A 15,473-nucleotide genomic window follows, 5' to 3' on the forward strand; every position below is an offset into this window, starting at 1 on the left:
TCTAAAATTTTGAATCAACCATTTTAGAGATTTTGAGATTTCTATTTCTAATTCCTGTCTTTAAAAGATCAAAAATCAATAAATTACAAGAAAAAAATTATCTATAAAGAAAAGAAAACCACATATATGAAAAATATGCCGGTTGAGTTAAATAGTTTAACTGAAGGATGGCTCGAATTAGAAAGTGATCCTGGCTTGTTTACTTTGCTATTGGAAGATTTTGGTGTAAAAGGAGTTCAAGTGGAGGAAATTTATGACTTACATAAACCTTTAGAAAGTCCTGTATATGGATTTATATTTTTATTCAGATGGATAGAAGAAAGACGTTCGCGTCGAAAATTTGTCGAACAAATTGAAAGCTTTGTACGTGATGAGGAGACCATCAACAATATATTTTTTGCACAACAGATGGTCCCGAACAGTTGCGCCACTCATGCGCTCCTTTCAATTTTGTTAAACTGTCCCAATCTTCACTTAGGGGAAACCCTAAGTAGACTAAAGGTATGTGGTAAAATTTTTAAACATAACACAATTTTATGCCATGCATTTTAATTTTATTCATAATTAAGTTTATTACAAATAAATCATATTAGAAATGTCGTAACAAATTTCAATTTTACTTTTCAAGCACCATACATTAGGTATGAATCCAGAAAATAAAGGTTGGGCGATAGGCAACACCCCTGAGTTAGCTTGTGCACATAACTCTCATGCTATCCCTCAAGCAAGGAAAAAGGCTGATAAAAATGCTGGAGTCTCCACTGGACGATTTACAGGTATTGTTTTTGAAATATAACTCTTTTTAAAAACCAATATAAAACACTCTTCATTGGATTCCAAAACCAAAATCCCTATATAAAAATATTGTTACCTCTGTTTTGTCAAAGATAATGAGAAGGATAAATGTTTTATACAGGAGTTTTGGTCTCAGTTGCCAATGATTAGACAGATACAGTTGACAGAGTGCTAATCCCATCTCCCTAATCTTGATAATTGTCTACAGATATTATGTCTACACATATGGCTTACAATGTCATAATTTATTTTGAAAACTTTCTCTGTTTAAAAATTGAGCTCTATGGTTACAGCTTTATAAAGGTAATATAAGTTTAGATAGGTCTGTAATAATTTCTTATTTCAAAGTATACATAGTAACTTGATTCTTTTAAAACTTCTATGTTATTAGGTGAGGCGTACCATTTTGTGAGCTTTGTGCCAATCAATGGTCATCTGTTTGAGTTGGATGGGCTGAAGCCATATCCCACAGACCATGGACCCTGGGCTAGCGATGAGGATTGGACAGATAAATTTCGAAGAGTGATGGCGGAGAGACTTGGCAGAGATGCTGGGGAGCAGGTGCATGATATCAGGTAATTACTTATTACATTTTTTTTACCATAAACCTTTTTCTCCTATAAAGTAAAACTTAGTATTATGTGGGAAGGAATCACAAGGTAAAATGTGACTTTTAGTCCATTTGAATTTTTTCAATTCATTAAAACATTTAGTCTGTTCAGAATTTAGATTAGTCACTTTTTCTGAGTGTTACTGTGAGTTTTCATTGCTCAAACATTTGTAAAAAAAACAAGTTCTAATTTAAAAAAAATTGAATGATATTACTATATATATTTCATATTGTTTAATATATGTTTTCAGATTCAACTTAATGGCTGTTGTTCCCGATAGACGAATAGCTCTGACACAGAAGTTACAATCACTTGAAATGAACCAGAAAAGAGTGAAGGAAGCGATTTCAAAAATAAGCAAACATTTACGACATTTATTGAACAAAAACAGAGAGTTGAATGGTGAGTTATTAAGAAAACATTTTTTACTTTATAGTAGATTCTTAAATGTATAATACTAAAATATGTTTTATTTTTTTAGAAGATGCTGCATCTCAAGTTAGCAGTGATAGCTCCTTGATAGATACAATACAGATAACGGAAGAGGCAATACTAAATGCCATTGAATCATCACAGGCTCAAACATTTGATATTGATTATACACATCCCATCACTATTGAAATTGGAGCTTCAGATAGACCACAGCAGGATAATAGCTTGGCATTGGGTACAAATAGTTCACTAGCTGTTGCCCACACTTGCATTCGCGTAAAATGAAAAAAAAGCTTATTTAGTGTGTTCTTCCAGGCTACCTTCTAAATCTATGCCAAATTGTAGCAAGATTGATGCAGCTAATTTACAGATACCTTCTAACAAACATCCATCCATCCATCCATCTACACATTTGCATTTATAATATGTATCAGTAAAATTGATGTATGTCCTATTATAATCTGACTACTAATTGTCTTGTTTTAATAATTGGTTTTTCATTTAACTTATTTTATGGAATATCAGTTCGTTTTTTTTATTTACTACTACTTTGTATGTAATATTATGATGTTTTTTCTTGCAGTTGATCCAGTAGAACAAGGAGACACTGTTAAGTTTGTAACTTTGAACAGAGAGTGTCATATCTTGGATGATGTAAGTAATATGTATACTCTAAGTTGACATGAAAAAATCACCATTTAGGTCGGAAAGGTTATGATTTTTTGTGGCGAGATTGTTGACATTTTTTTTAATGTTATCAGATATATCCAACATCTACATCAGCGCTGGTACGCAGTAACGACATGGCAGTACTGGTGTATTGTGAGGGCGCTGTGGCAGAGCAGCCCTTCCGGCTCAAGAAGCTGTTGCTCACACAGCCTGAACTGGCGCTGCTCATGGCTAACATAGTTGCTGAAGTGCAAGCTTGTCAGCAGGCCCTCAATGATGAGAATGACAAGCGGGATATGTATAAGGTATTTTAAAAGATTATCTTAATGCTCCATTTCTGTTTTTATTATTGTTATTGAAGTGACCTCTTCCTAACCTTTTATTTCTTATTAGACAGTTGTCAATTGTATTTTAATTTTGTATCACAGATGATATTTGTCTTCCATACTTCTGTAATTTTATTGCTTGTTTATTTTTTAGGTGGACGACTGCCGGCGCACGCATAACTATGACGAGTTCATCTGTACGTTCCTATCGATGTTGGCGGAGCGCGGCGCCCTCGCCGAGCTGGTGGCGGCACAGTTAGAGCGCGGTCGCAGCACGCGCGCTCGACGCCGTCGCCCTCGACCCCGCCCGCGAGCTCGGCCAAGACCACGCCCACGAGGACGCAAGTGACATCTAGTGCAGTGATAGTGCTAGTGATATGTGATGTGTGCAGTGCGGTGCCATCCTGACATGTGTCGCAGCACAAGGCAGGGATATAAGGATTAAGGTCGGAGATTATGGTATAATTTGTCTTTGGCTTTCATAATTTTTCTTTAATTTTATGATATAATGCATGCCAGTATGACATTCTTCTATTGCTTAATCTCCGAGATTGGTTGAGTATTAAATTATTATAGGAATCTAAATAAAACAATATATAAAAACGAATGTTTTATTAGTGTCTACGAACAGCGCCGTATTTACATTGTGGTTATATTGTTAAAGAAATGTAACAACAACATTAACAATATTGTATGCATGCACATGCCACCGTGGTCCATAACAAGACCTCGCATGCGATACTGCGTGACATGCGTATAAACTGCGCTTCTTACAACATAACCTCTCCACTGAATTATAACACTATGGTAAATTAACAAACTCAAAAGTCAATAGCCCTCTTGTTTTAATGGTTTTGGAATAACATAAAAGCAAATTCAGATGAAATTTAATATAAAATTATATAGATTAAGGGCAATTGACTTAACTAGAAATACAATTGAACACAATATGTAAGTAAAGTCTGTTAAAATCTGGAACAACTATTATTTACTCAGATACAAAGTGAGGAAAATAATGAATAACAATCATATTACATTTTAGGAAAAAATTGTGATAAATACTCATCAATAAGTTGCATGGGGTGGAAAATTTTGTTAAGAAATAGTGTTGCAGATTCAAGAAAATTATTAATAGTTCTAATAAGATATAACCAAGTTTTGCAAATGAATTAATTCCAGTAGAGTAATAACTTTAAAAGATATTTTATAGTATTAGAATATCCAAATTTTGTACTACTGAAATCCTACTCTGTATCTGCATTATTAAAATACAATAGCACCTTGTAATTAAGGCATATAATAACAAAAACAACAAATTCTCTACCTTTATTTTCCATAACAGATTAACATGGCTAATCTATTTGCATCAAAATCGTACGAAATACATGGCAATTTAACATTCAACAGTGAAATTTAATTGAATATGCTTCAATTGTAACGATTTTCATACAGATTAAAGTTATTACATGATAATTCTTCATCCACAAATACAGTTGAAACTGGATAAGTAAGAATCCAAGGAACCGCGATATTTTCCACAAGGTTTCTCTTTTACCCGAGTGTCTCGCCTATGAAGGTTGGCCGCTGGATGAAGATTCTCACTTATACAGGTTTGACTATATTTGTTCAACCACTATAATGTTTACTGGTAACATTTAATATCTTTAAACTGACTAAATGTTAAGAGGCTATTCTTTAACAAAGCACAATGTTTGAACGCGCACTATAGATCAAATACATAATATTACACGATAAAATTATTGATTTATTAATATATCTAGACACAAAGCATTTCGATTATAATTATAATAACCTTTAATTTGTATTGCATCAAGAAGGCAAGTGGCGTTGACGTACACATATCACAGACTAACGGAAACTTTACGTTCGGGGAACTTACAAACAACTACATTATGGCACTAACACACTGGATCACAAACGGGCAACTAATAATTGAGACTTGCACCTCTCTGATACACATAGAAACATTACATAAAGGCAATAAATAACAGCAAAAATCCACAAATTTGTTACATTTCAATGACAATATAATCTCATCTACGTCTATGGGCATTTCAACAATATATTCCCGCACTATGAAAAGAAAAAGAAATAATACTAGATAATATAACAATTGATATAATTCATTTTGTGTTTGAAGAAAGGACAAAATGGCAGTAGCACCAGTGGCATGACAGAACGCGCGGCCCCCGGGGTTCACAACCAAAACTTATTGCTATTACAACTACTTCAACATTGCACTACGCTGGCTGTCCGTGAATTTGCGACTCCCGAATTGAGGCATAACCAAATTAAAACCACATTACTTTTGAGCGAAATAAAGAATCCCATCGCTTTAGAAACCTAATTCATTATACTTTTATTTTTATTATAAAATAACGCTTAATTAAATTTGATCAAAATAAAATCATCGAAAATTTGACTAACAAAAAAAAATCTACATCAAACCTTAGCACACTATCCACTACGGCATACATTCATAGATAAGGAACAATATCATCAATCGATAATTTAAAAATAACGTCCGCCTTTAACACCGAGCACACACAAAAAAATATCAATATTTTCTTATATGGTTGGCTTATACTTTTCTCATAGTACATTTACTTCATTCTGCTACTTTTTTCACCAACAATTATTTTTTTTTTTGGATTTATATTGCACCAGATGTCATTAATTTAATATCAATCAATGATAATAAAACAATCTAAATAATTTAAAATTTTCGCACACAATTCCCTGATACGCGCGTACTTACTGATCGAGGCTACGCCCACAATGACGTCACGCATTGCTCCGCTCAGTAATGAGTAGTGGGGAGTTCGTTGCGTGTGCTCGGTTCACTAACGCTAACTGTAGCCTAAAGAACACATTACCGGCCTAAAGGCTTCAACTGTCGCTCGCATTCTCCTTGGCGTCAGTCGCGACAGAGGGCGCTGTCGACGCAGGCACCGGGGAGGGGGACTCCTCTTTCTCCGCGACCTTCGTCAACTCGCCCAAGCCAGGGATCGCCAAGTCCTTCAACTGTCTTTTCTCTATCTCCGCTTTGAATTGTTCAATGTCTTGAGGACTGAAATAATTAATTTACTGTATAGCAAATCGGGTAATAATACAATGAGGAATAATATACAATATCCGAGACTTAGGGTATATGTACAACGAACACGTGAGTGGTGGCTCACCTAATCTGTACGAAGAGTATGCCATTGATGAGGTTGAGCATGTCGATGACGGAGGCCATGGCTGGCGGCTGTATGTGCAGGGGCGCGGCGTGCTGCGCGTGCTGGCCGTGCCCGGCGGGGCGCGCGCTCGCCTCCGCCAGCCGCTTCTGCAGCACCACCGCCTGCTGCGTCAGGTGCCGCAGGCACTCTGATGACTCGCGCGTCTTCTCATGCTTCTCACCCAACTAAAGCACGAAGATACATTACATTAAATGATGTTAGTTTAATATTACTTTTATGTAGAAAAGGGTGGATTTTAAACGCGTCTTCCTCACATTCTCTTAGGTATTCTCGTAAAAGTTTTCATCAAAGCATGTGCATACTTGTGTTTGTCAGTATATACTCACGAGCTGTTTGTATATGGAGTATGTCTCCTTCTCGTGGTGCAGCGCGGCGCGGAAGTCGCCGAGGCAGGAGAGCGTGCGGGCCAGCAGATGGCGCGCCACGGCCGCCTTCAGCGAGCGAGCGCCGTGCGAGTTGCGCGTCACCACCAGCGCGCGCTCCGCGAACCGCAGTGACAGCTCGTACTCGCCCACCGCGTGCAGGATCAACGCTATGTTGCTCTATTTATACAATACATAACAAACACAATTATTTTTTTGTTATTCACTTTGTTATGCACCAAAGCTCATTATAAATAATTAAACCCTATAACTATATTGTTATTATCGGATTGGAACAAACTCTTCAAAACATTGGATAAATTTTGTAAGCGTGTGTACTAACATCGAGCAGCGCCATCTCTGGGTGGTTCTCGCCGCAGACGAGCAGGGCGAGGTAGCGGGCGCGGTACAGCAGCTTGAGCGCCGTGCTCACCTGCCCATTGGCGAAACAGTACAGCGCCAAGTGAGACTGAAAATACAAACGCCATCACTTCATATTCAAAACTTTCTGAATATGCGTTACTTATATGTATGACATAACATTCATGCCTGATACTTCTTTTGTTCTTGAGCTCAATAAAAAAGTTATTTTTTCTTCAAAGACATAAAATGTGTTTTTGTATTTCGGATATATATAGAACTAGCGATTTATAGCGTAGCCTATATGTTCTTCCAGACTATTTCCTATATGTATTCCAAATTTCATCGAGATCTGTTCAGCCGTTCTGGAGATAAATTCAAACAAACATCCATCCATCCAAACATTCGCATTTAATATTAGTAAGAAGTAAGATTGATAAAATAATTTTATGTAAAACTAACGTATTCAGTGATGGTGTATGGGTGGTCGATGCCGTTAACACGCTCCGACATGAGGGCGGCCTTCTGTTGGTATGCCATTGCGTCACGATGGTCACCAGTAACGTAACAAAGACGCGCCACCATACGCAGACACTGCGCGATCTCGCCGTGCATAGCGCCGTACACGTTGTTCAGCAAATTGAGCGCCTCCGCGATCAGCTCGTGCCCCTCCGACACCGCGCCCGACTGGATCTTGCTCTGACCCGTCGTGTAGAAGTTGTAAGCATCGGATGCCTGACCAAACAAACAATTTTATTGATTTTCATACAATAGCACCTAACAGTCACACAATATTTTTAATTAGGTTAAGATTATTGTATTTTTTTTTATTTAGACACTATTTTTACATGATCGCAATACTGACCCTGGGGTTGATATGTTTGACGACAGGGAATATGTTCATGATGTCTGCAGGCGTGAAGGGCGCCTTGTTCTTGTTGTCGAAGTCGTACTCTCGCAATAGGATTTGCAGGCCTACTTTCAGCGCGAAGGACCTGAAAACAGGTTACAGTAACATTAATATATTATATTGATTGAAAAAATATATAAGTATGTCAGAGCACAGCCTATTTTTTTAAGGTCATACCTGAGTAAGGAAATTTTCTGCAGGCCATGTTTCTCTATAACGACGTCCATGTTCTCAGCGTTAAGTTCGTAACCCCAGTATGCCTGAAAAAATAAAGTAGAGTAAACGTTTCAATACGTTCAGTTCCATGACTGATCGTTGGTTTGACATCAAAATTGCTGTATAAAACATATTATCATCCCTCTCATTATCTTTGACAAAACTCAGATAGAACATGTTTTCTCCGAGATATTTTTGTCTCAGAAACCAACGATTATTTGCCGAATAAACTAACGTATAAATATATCACAGTTGTATGCAAAGTGTTTACTCTAAATAGAAATAGTTTGTTTTGTTGTGTTTACCTTGAGTTCATGTTTGATCTGTGAGAAGAGTGACTTGGGCGTGAGGTTCTGCCAGTGCGCGGCGGGCGAGGCGGGGGCTGCGGGTGCGGGCGAGGAGGCGCGCGTGTGCCTGCGTGCGCGGCGGCCGCGGGGGCGAGCGCGGGCAGGCAGGGGACACTCGGCGGGGGCGGCGGCCGGCGCGGGGCACGCCCCCAACAGGCAGCTCAGGAAATGCGCTGCCGCCGCGCCAGTGCACATCGCCTCGCAATTCTGAAAGCGCACAGAGTAGCAAACGTCTAGAGATTTCTCATCCGGGCACAGGGTAGTGTACACAAATTGTCGCCCTCGTTTATTTGTCAATAAAATATCAATTCATGACCCTTGGTACCTGGTTTACATTATGCCAATACAGTAGGAGGGTAGCGCTGGCTTGGCATGAACTGTTTTAGCGTCAATTAGTGTTCATATTATGCTCGCAGCCGCAGTTAGAGGCCCACCTGTAGATATGCGGTGTATATGTGCTTGGCGGCGCGCAACAGCAGTTCGGCGATGGCGATGGCGTGCAGGTACTGCAGCGAGGCGTGCGGGCGCAGGGCGAGTGCGACGCGGCCCAGGTAGCGCACGTTGATGCCGCGCGCGTGCAACGCCTCCGTCAGCCCCGCACCGTCCATCGGCGCCGCGCTGTGCTCCAGGCACTCCCGCACCTAACACACACACATGTCATATTATATTTGTAAAATTATTTACAATTTGCACAAGTTTAGATTTTTGATTGAACTTTATTAAGATTCAGCACCATTTAGATTAGCACTTACAAAGGCAGGTATTTGCGTGGTAAGGAGGAAGGCTGCAGCTTCCTTGACGAGATGTCGCTGGCGTGCGAGCTGCTCAGGCGGTGCTGCGTGCTTGATACCGGCTGAGTACACATCGGGGTTGAAGCGCACATCAAACTCAGACTCCTTGAGTGATGCCACCGCACGAGCTGCTGATGCCACCACTGCACGGGACCTGTCGCTACCTGTCAAATATTCTTTTTCATCAAGATATTCATCAAACAATTTACAAACACATAAAATTTTGCAAACCATCTGTTTACAACTAGTTTTCTATGGGTCTGACATATTCAAAAGATTACAAGCCAGTAAAAAAAAAATAAAGAAAAAGAAATAGTTTTCTAGTCAGTTTAAAAGCCCTGGACTTTTGGATCAAGATGTGATGCTGCTAAATAAATATTAGTTCATTGGATCATTTAATTTTTTTTACAAGAACAGTAACGTGAAATCCCTAAAAACAAGCATTTTTAAAGAATTTTAATAATTCTTTAATAATGAATTCCCGTAATTCATTATTATTACTCACTGTCGGTCTCCTGTTTTTCTCCATTGCAAATTGAGTCTGTTATACTCTCGACTATTTTCTTAGCAACATCAGTATCAATGTCAGAGTAATTTTCATTTAGTAAAATTTGTTCCTCTTTTTCTTTATCATCTTTCTCTTCCTTAACTTCTTTAGCTTTTTCAGGCTCCTCTTTGGTACTGTCTTCTTTTTTCACTTCGACATTTTCTACTTTCTTTACATCAGCTTTATCTTCTTTCTTTACCTCAGTTTTGTCTTCTTTCTTCATCTCTGCTTTCTCTTCTTTCTTTTTCGAATCCTTCTTTTGTTTCTTATCCTTTACTTCTTTCTCTTGACTCTTCGTTTCTCTCTTTTTGTCTTTTGGTTCAATCTCCTTGACTTCTTTCTTATCTTCTTCTTTTTTCGCTTCGACAGACTTCAGTTCAGAAGTATCACGCAGACGTTTCGCACTTAACTGTTGCAAGTGGAACGCTGCGTATCTTATAAACATGAAATAACGTGATCTAAAACAAAAAAAAAATAAAGAATATATTTATCATTACTAGTTGTCGCCCACGAGTCCGTCCGCACGGAATTAACAAAAAAAAAATATTAGTCAATGTGTTCTTCCAAAATATATTCTACATCCATGGCAAATTTCATCAAGATCCTTTGGACCTTTCTAGAGTACCATCAAACAAACATCTATCCATCCATCTAAACATTCGCATTTATAATATTAGTCAGATATTGTATTTAGTTAAATAAATGTGAATAGATACTCACTCTACAAAACTATCAACTAATTCTTGTCTAAGGCAACAAAGTTTGTGTTTGTGAATAATTGGGAAGCCCATGGATTTAATATCTTCACGTAACTCGTCGTCTTCCACTGAAAAGAAAATATAAGTATTAAAACATTTTATCCAACTGACATATTATTATAGGGCATTCATTGGTGGGTTACAAATACAAGAATTTTCGAATCTATTTTAATGTGAGACTAGCTGTCGCCCTCAACTCGGTCCGTGCGTATTTAAAAAAAACTTAATTAGTTGTTGTGAGATCTGTTGAGCCATTCTTGATACCTTCTAATAAACAAACATCCATCTAAACATTCGCATTTATAATATTAGTAAAAAGTAAGATTATATCATGGAATATGTTTTACCACTTAAAAGGTATGCAAGGGATTTTGTTGCAATATTTTTTTAAATATTATGTGGTGTTAACACTAACATTGCAGGAAGTTGACATCAGGCGGGAAGGTGCGCAGCAGGTCTAGTATGTAGTGGCGGCCGTCGTTCCCGATGATACCCTTGCATTCCACACTGGAGCACAGCTCCACCGTCTCCCCGTTGGCACTGATCACTGAGTGTGGCATTATCTTCAACTGCTGGCCTGCTTTGCTGAGCTGTATGACACAATAAATATAAAAGTTACAGGAATCCTTGTTCTTACAAAAGAAGTAGAAACAAGGTAAGCTTTCTTGTACTTTATAATTGCTATTCAGAAAAATAATGTTTTATTCGTTTGAAAAATAGAAAAAACGAAAATTCAATTATTTTTATATGCGTTTTGGTACTATGATTTTTCTTTTTTTATATAAAATCAAGGACCAAACGAGCAGCGAGAACACCTAGGTGTACATGACGCCCATGGACATCAGCAATACCAAAGGCACCGCAGATGGGTTGCCGGCCTTTGAGATGGTGATTTTTTCTTATTATTTACTTACAGCCATTTTTTTAAATAATAAGTGATGAACTTACCAGCTCCATATACTTGGGATGCGAAAGGACAGTGGTGCCGAAGTCAATGCTGCCGTATACCACGCTCTGCTCCTGCTCTTTCTCCAGGATGCCGGGTATGATGGACTGCGCGGTGACGCGGTACCCGCGGTAGTCCACCACCACCGTGCCCAGCGTGTGCAGCCCCGGCGTGTCCACCGCGCTGTACACGCGCACGCCTTGCAGGTCGTTGCGCTATACATACATTACATATTAACGACTAAAGTCAAGCGTTGACGACCCGTTTACATCATTCCAGTTAATCCAGCACTATATTAAAGTAAAGGTTTGTAAATATACATTGTAGATCCCAGCGCTAGTTTATATTTATTCTTTTATAATTTAACGCCAGATTCGGTTGCTGGACTGGAATAATGTTAACATGGCATTAAACGGTTTGCGTTTAGTCTGAGGCCAGGCGATCTGGGTTTAATTGTAGCCTACCGGTTTAAAAAAATCTTATTTCCAGAATAATCAAATCTTTTATTGAAACTCACCGGTGCTACAAAAGCGGCTGCGTCGCCACCCAAGTCCTTGTAATGATCGCGCACGTCAAAGCCGAGCGAGAAGAATATATTATTCCAAATGAACATCTGCATCTTGGGCTCCTCGCCTGGGTTGATGGCCATCACGTTACCGTCAACCACCGCCATAGCGCCGCGTGTCGCCGCCGCCACGAAGTCGCTGTGCACCTGCATACAACAACTATCGTCAACAATCACTTTCGGATCCGATTATGTTGGTTTCGTGAACTAGGAAAGCAATACTTGTATAAATTAAAGTAAATGTAATTCAATACTAGTAAATATGGAACTACATGTGTGACTGGTTCATTGTGTTAAATGCGATTAAGCTCTCTCTCTTTCTCTCTCTCTTCCGTTGACGTAGCCGAGTATGTCTTATGAAGGAAGACCATAACTCTTCATGTGGTACTGATCCAATAAGTATATGGAATAAAGGTGAGAAGGAAATAAATATGTGAGGTACCCGAGTTGTGAGGTGTGTGAGGTATGTGAGGTGTGTGAGACATGTGAGGTGTGAGACCTTGAATATGGCGCGCTCCCGCAGCAGACGCTCGGGCAGCGTGGCGCGCGGCAGCTCGCGTGTCGTCTGCAGCTCTTCGTTCCAGTCGCGCGTCTGCCCCGGGATGTGCTCCTCGTACCCCAACTTCGATGAGAACGCTGACACAAGTACACAATTATTATTAAATAAAGGCAATAGACCTAAAATAAAATGATACCCTTTTAATCAATTATTCCCCTATATCTCTGTCATCTTTTCATCTCATAAGGTGACAAACGAGCAAGCGGCCACCTGAAACCACTGAAATAGCGAAGCAACCGTAGCCCATAGACATACGCAATTGCATATGCGTTGTCTACCTTTGATCGACGGAGAATGTCTTGACATATGTTTACGGGTTGCAAGTCGCTGCGAAAACACAATGTTAGGAGCACTGCGAAGCACATGACCTTGAGCCAACAAGATATATGAAATGAGATGTAACTTACTATCTTCAGCTCGTATGGCATCAACAGTATGATCCAGCATAGGCGAGGCCCACTGGTAGAGCTGGTATGGTGTAGCGACGCGCTCGAAGGGATGTTTCTGCATGCGCTTCTTCTGCACCAGCGCGAAGTTCCTCTTGAAGGCGGGGGAAACTATGCTCAATAATTCTATGAGCGAGTGGCACAGCAGGGACGGGGTCGATGGACGAGGATTGAACACTTCGTCTGTTGACCTGTTAAAAGAATTAATTATATATGATTAATAAAATTGGAATGTCTGTATGTAACACGAAAATGCATTCTTTTTTATTTTCTACATTGACAAAATCGCTTGTAACTGTATAAACCAAAAAGGTATATGCTCTATGCATTCAGAATTAAAGAAAAAAAATAAACAAAATATTTTTTTTGTTTAAAGAAATTATATAGTTACTTGTACTGTTTTGGTTTTTAAAACTGGCATTGGTCCTGAGTTCAGTAAGTTTTTAATAAAACAGATTATTATACAAGATACCTCTTCCCTTGTAGCGTATAGAAAAAAACATTTAGGCAAGACCTTAACTTTCTAGGTTTTCTTTCTTTCATAAGCTACTTATCTGCAATTGAACTATTTACTGGCTGTTTATGATGTTAACTTAGTATTGTATGAATAATTTTGTGTTGTATGGTAATCGGGTATGGATAAATGTATATTACTGGTTGAGGTAGAATCCTCTGGGGCAGGCGGTGATGTGGAAGTGTCGGTCCTCGAGAGTGACGACATGCAAGTACAGCAGATCACCGCACATCTTGCGCGGACCCGGCGGAGGGTTCCAGCCTGACGTCGTCAGCACCTAACATGACATACAATAAGTATGAAAAAAGCGTTGATAAACATACCAGCTATACAATAAAACTTATCTATGAGCTATAAATTGTCAATGCAAATTAATTCTACAATAATAAATTTAAATATTCAAATACATAGCAACTTGGATAAGCCAGAAACCTTTATAAGGAACATTTTTCAGTTAAGACAAACTCAAATTAGAGAGAAACCTGTATAGTCTTCTTCATACCAGGCTAGTATGTAACTGGACTAAAGAATATACCAATCAACTCGGCTAAATTTTCAGTATTCAGAAAGGTTTAGTTACTAAATTGCTAGCTGCTTGACTAAAGTACTAGCCAGTGCGAACAAGGCCTAAGTAAGAACAATACATTAATAGAGTAAATGAACCAGTATATATCTTATAATTATAAAAGAAATCTAGTTATAATTCTTAAATAAAAAACAATATTACCTTAAGGCACTGCGGTGCTTTATTTTCTTTAGTAAGGCCAGGATGTAGAGGCAGTAATGGCCGCTCTGTGCTGCCGGGCATTATGTAATCTGGAGGCGTGCAGTCTACACTCTCTGGTCGGGATTTCTTTTTCTCTGTAACATCGTACATTGCCAAATTAAAACAATACTCGTTATCTCCCAATTAAAATATAAGTTTAACAAATGTCAAATGTACATGTTATGTATCATGAGTGCTTCTGCCACAATTGAGGTAGTAACCGTTAGTTTCTGAGACCAAAATATCTGTATAAAATTTCTCGTCATCTCTATCATTACCTTTGATGAAACAGAGATAACAATATGTTTTACCCCATACTAAATGTTCGAAAAGTCAAGGTCAAATTGCCAAATTTAAGCTATAGCATAAAAACAATATTTATAATGATATCCAGATTCGTTTTTTTTTACTTATTAGAAGATTGCTTTGTACTTAATTTATACACTTACCAAGAATATCTCCTTGAGTGATAATATTTAAGAAAGCTAGCGAGCTGCATTCCTGGCCGACGTACGCGTCCACGTAGTCAATTGATTTGAGTAAGTCTCGCACGTGACGCACGTGGATACGAGCCTCGCGCATTGTGTATGGCTCCTCTACCACCTGGAAATGGTTATCAGTGAAATTAGTTCACAGCTGGAAAATTATAGCAGTCTTACTAATATTATAAATGGGAAAGTTTAGACGGATGAATGTTTGTTTGAAGGCATCTCCAGAACGGTTAAATGGATCTCGATGAAATTTGGCATACATATAGAACATAGTCTGGAACACATATTAAGTTTTTTAAATTCCGCACTTACCGATTCGAGGGCGACATCTAGTAATTGATATAAAAATGTAAACACGTCGACAGGGGTAATGCATACGAAGAGATGGACTACTGAAATAATGCTTTGGAGGATGAAACTCGATGCTGCTCAATAAGAAATTCAAAAATAAAGATTTTAAGAACTTTTACATGTTACTTTTGTAAAATTTCCATTTTAGAATTTTAGATACACTATTAAATGTCTATGCTAATTTCCTCTAAGAATTTGGATTGACTTCAATACTTACTTTTATTACTGATCCCTCTTTTAGACCTTCGATATTTTTTAATTCGGCAAAATTATCAAGAGTAACGCCATCTAGCTGCAAAGAAAAACACGTTCTGTGGCACGTGTCCTCGCGATCCATCAGTACTTGATGAATTTCTTGCACCAGCTCCATGCTGGAAACCTGTAATTATATAATACATTTTACATAGAGTTCAATATTGACAATATAATAAGTTAATAGTTTAAATCT

The 15,473-nt window shown here is 38.5% G+C and overlaps 2 protein-coding genes across 6 annotated transcripts in view; one reads left to right on the plus strand and one right to left on the minus strand.

Annotated features, from left to right (window-relative positions):
- calypso (ubiquitin carboxyl-terminal hydrolase calypso) lies at window positions 1-4,252 on the plus strand. Of its 2 annotated transcripts, none has more exons than XM_013309282.1 (8): window positions 1-501; window positions 629-776; window positions 1,187-1,370; window positions 1,657-1,808; window positions 1,891-2,073; window positions 2,422-2,492; window positions 2,600-2,812; window positions 2,988-4,252. In XM_013309282.1, exons 1-8 carry the CDS (start codon window positions 127-129, stop codon window positions 3,180-3,182), a joined length of 1,521 nt encoding a protein of 506 aa, XP_013164736.1. In that variant the 5' UTR covers window positions 1-126; the 3' UTR covers window positions 3,183-4,252. The 2 variants fall into 2 exon arrangements, with proteins under 2 accessions (XP_013164736.1, XP_013164735.1); XM_013309281.1 differs by having other exon boundaries at window positions 2-501; window positions 1,888-2,073.
- Window positions 4,251-15,473, minus strand: part of clu (clustered mitochondria protein homolog) — a 26,037-nt gene continuing 14,814 nt past the window's right edge. For all 4 annotated transcript variants that reach the window (XM_013309276.1, XM_013309279.1, XM_013309277.1 and 1 more), the window contains 21 exons: window positions 15,243-15,404; window positions 14,633-14,786; window positions 14,145-14,278; window positions 13,558-13,694; window positions 12,865-13,094; window positions 12,398-12,534; window positions 11,851-12,045; window positions 11,336-11,548; window positions 10,803-10,977; window positions 10,350-10,455; window positions 9,588-10,087; window positions 9,044-9,246; window positions 8,726-8,932; window positions 8,250-8,498; window positions 7,906-7,988; window positions 7,684-7,813; window positions 7,281-7,553; window positions 6,802-6,927; window positions 6,423-6,638; window positions 6,037-6,260; window positions 4,251-5,924 (listed from right to left, as the gene is read on the minus strand). In XM_013309276.1, the coding sequence (XP_013164730.1) occupies window positions 5,744-5,924; window positions 6,037-6,260; window positions 6,423-6,638; window positions 6,802-6,927; window positions 7,281-7,553; window positions 7,684-7,813; window positions 7,906-7,988; window positions 8,250-8,498; window positions 8,726-8,932; window positions 9,044-9,246; window positions 9,588-10,087; window positions 10,350-10,455; window positions 10,803-10,977; window positions 11,336-11,548; window positions 11,851-12,045; window positions 12,398-12,534; window positions 12,865-13,094; window positions 13,558-13,694; window positions 14,145-14,278; window positions 14,633-14,786; window positions 15,243-15,404 (4,035 nt within the window). In that variant the 3' untranslated portion in view covers window positions 4,251-5,743. The remainder of the gene's footprint in view (window positions 5,925-6,036; window positions 6,261-6,422; window positions 6,639-6,801; window positions 6,928-7,280; window positions 7,554-7,683; window positions 7,814-7,905; window positions 7,989-8,249; window positions 8,499-8,725; window positions 8,933-9,043; window positions 9,247-9,587; window positions 10,088-10,349; window positions 10,456-10,802; window positions 10,978-11,335; window positions 11,549-11,850; window positions 12,046-12,397; window positions 12,535-12,864; window positions 13,095-13,557; window positions 13,695-14,144; window positions 14,279-14,632; window positions 14,787-15,242; window positions 15,405-15,473) is intronic.

This window comes from Papilio xuthus, unplaced genomic scaffold, assembly GCF_000836235.2.
Source record: "Papilio xuthus unplaced genomic scaffold, Pxut_1.1 DF827777.1, whole genome shotgun sequence".
Taxonomy (NCBI): domain Eukaryota; kingdom Metazoa; phylum Arthropoda; class Insecta; order Lepidoptera; family Papilionidae; genus Papilio; species Papilio xuthus.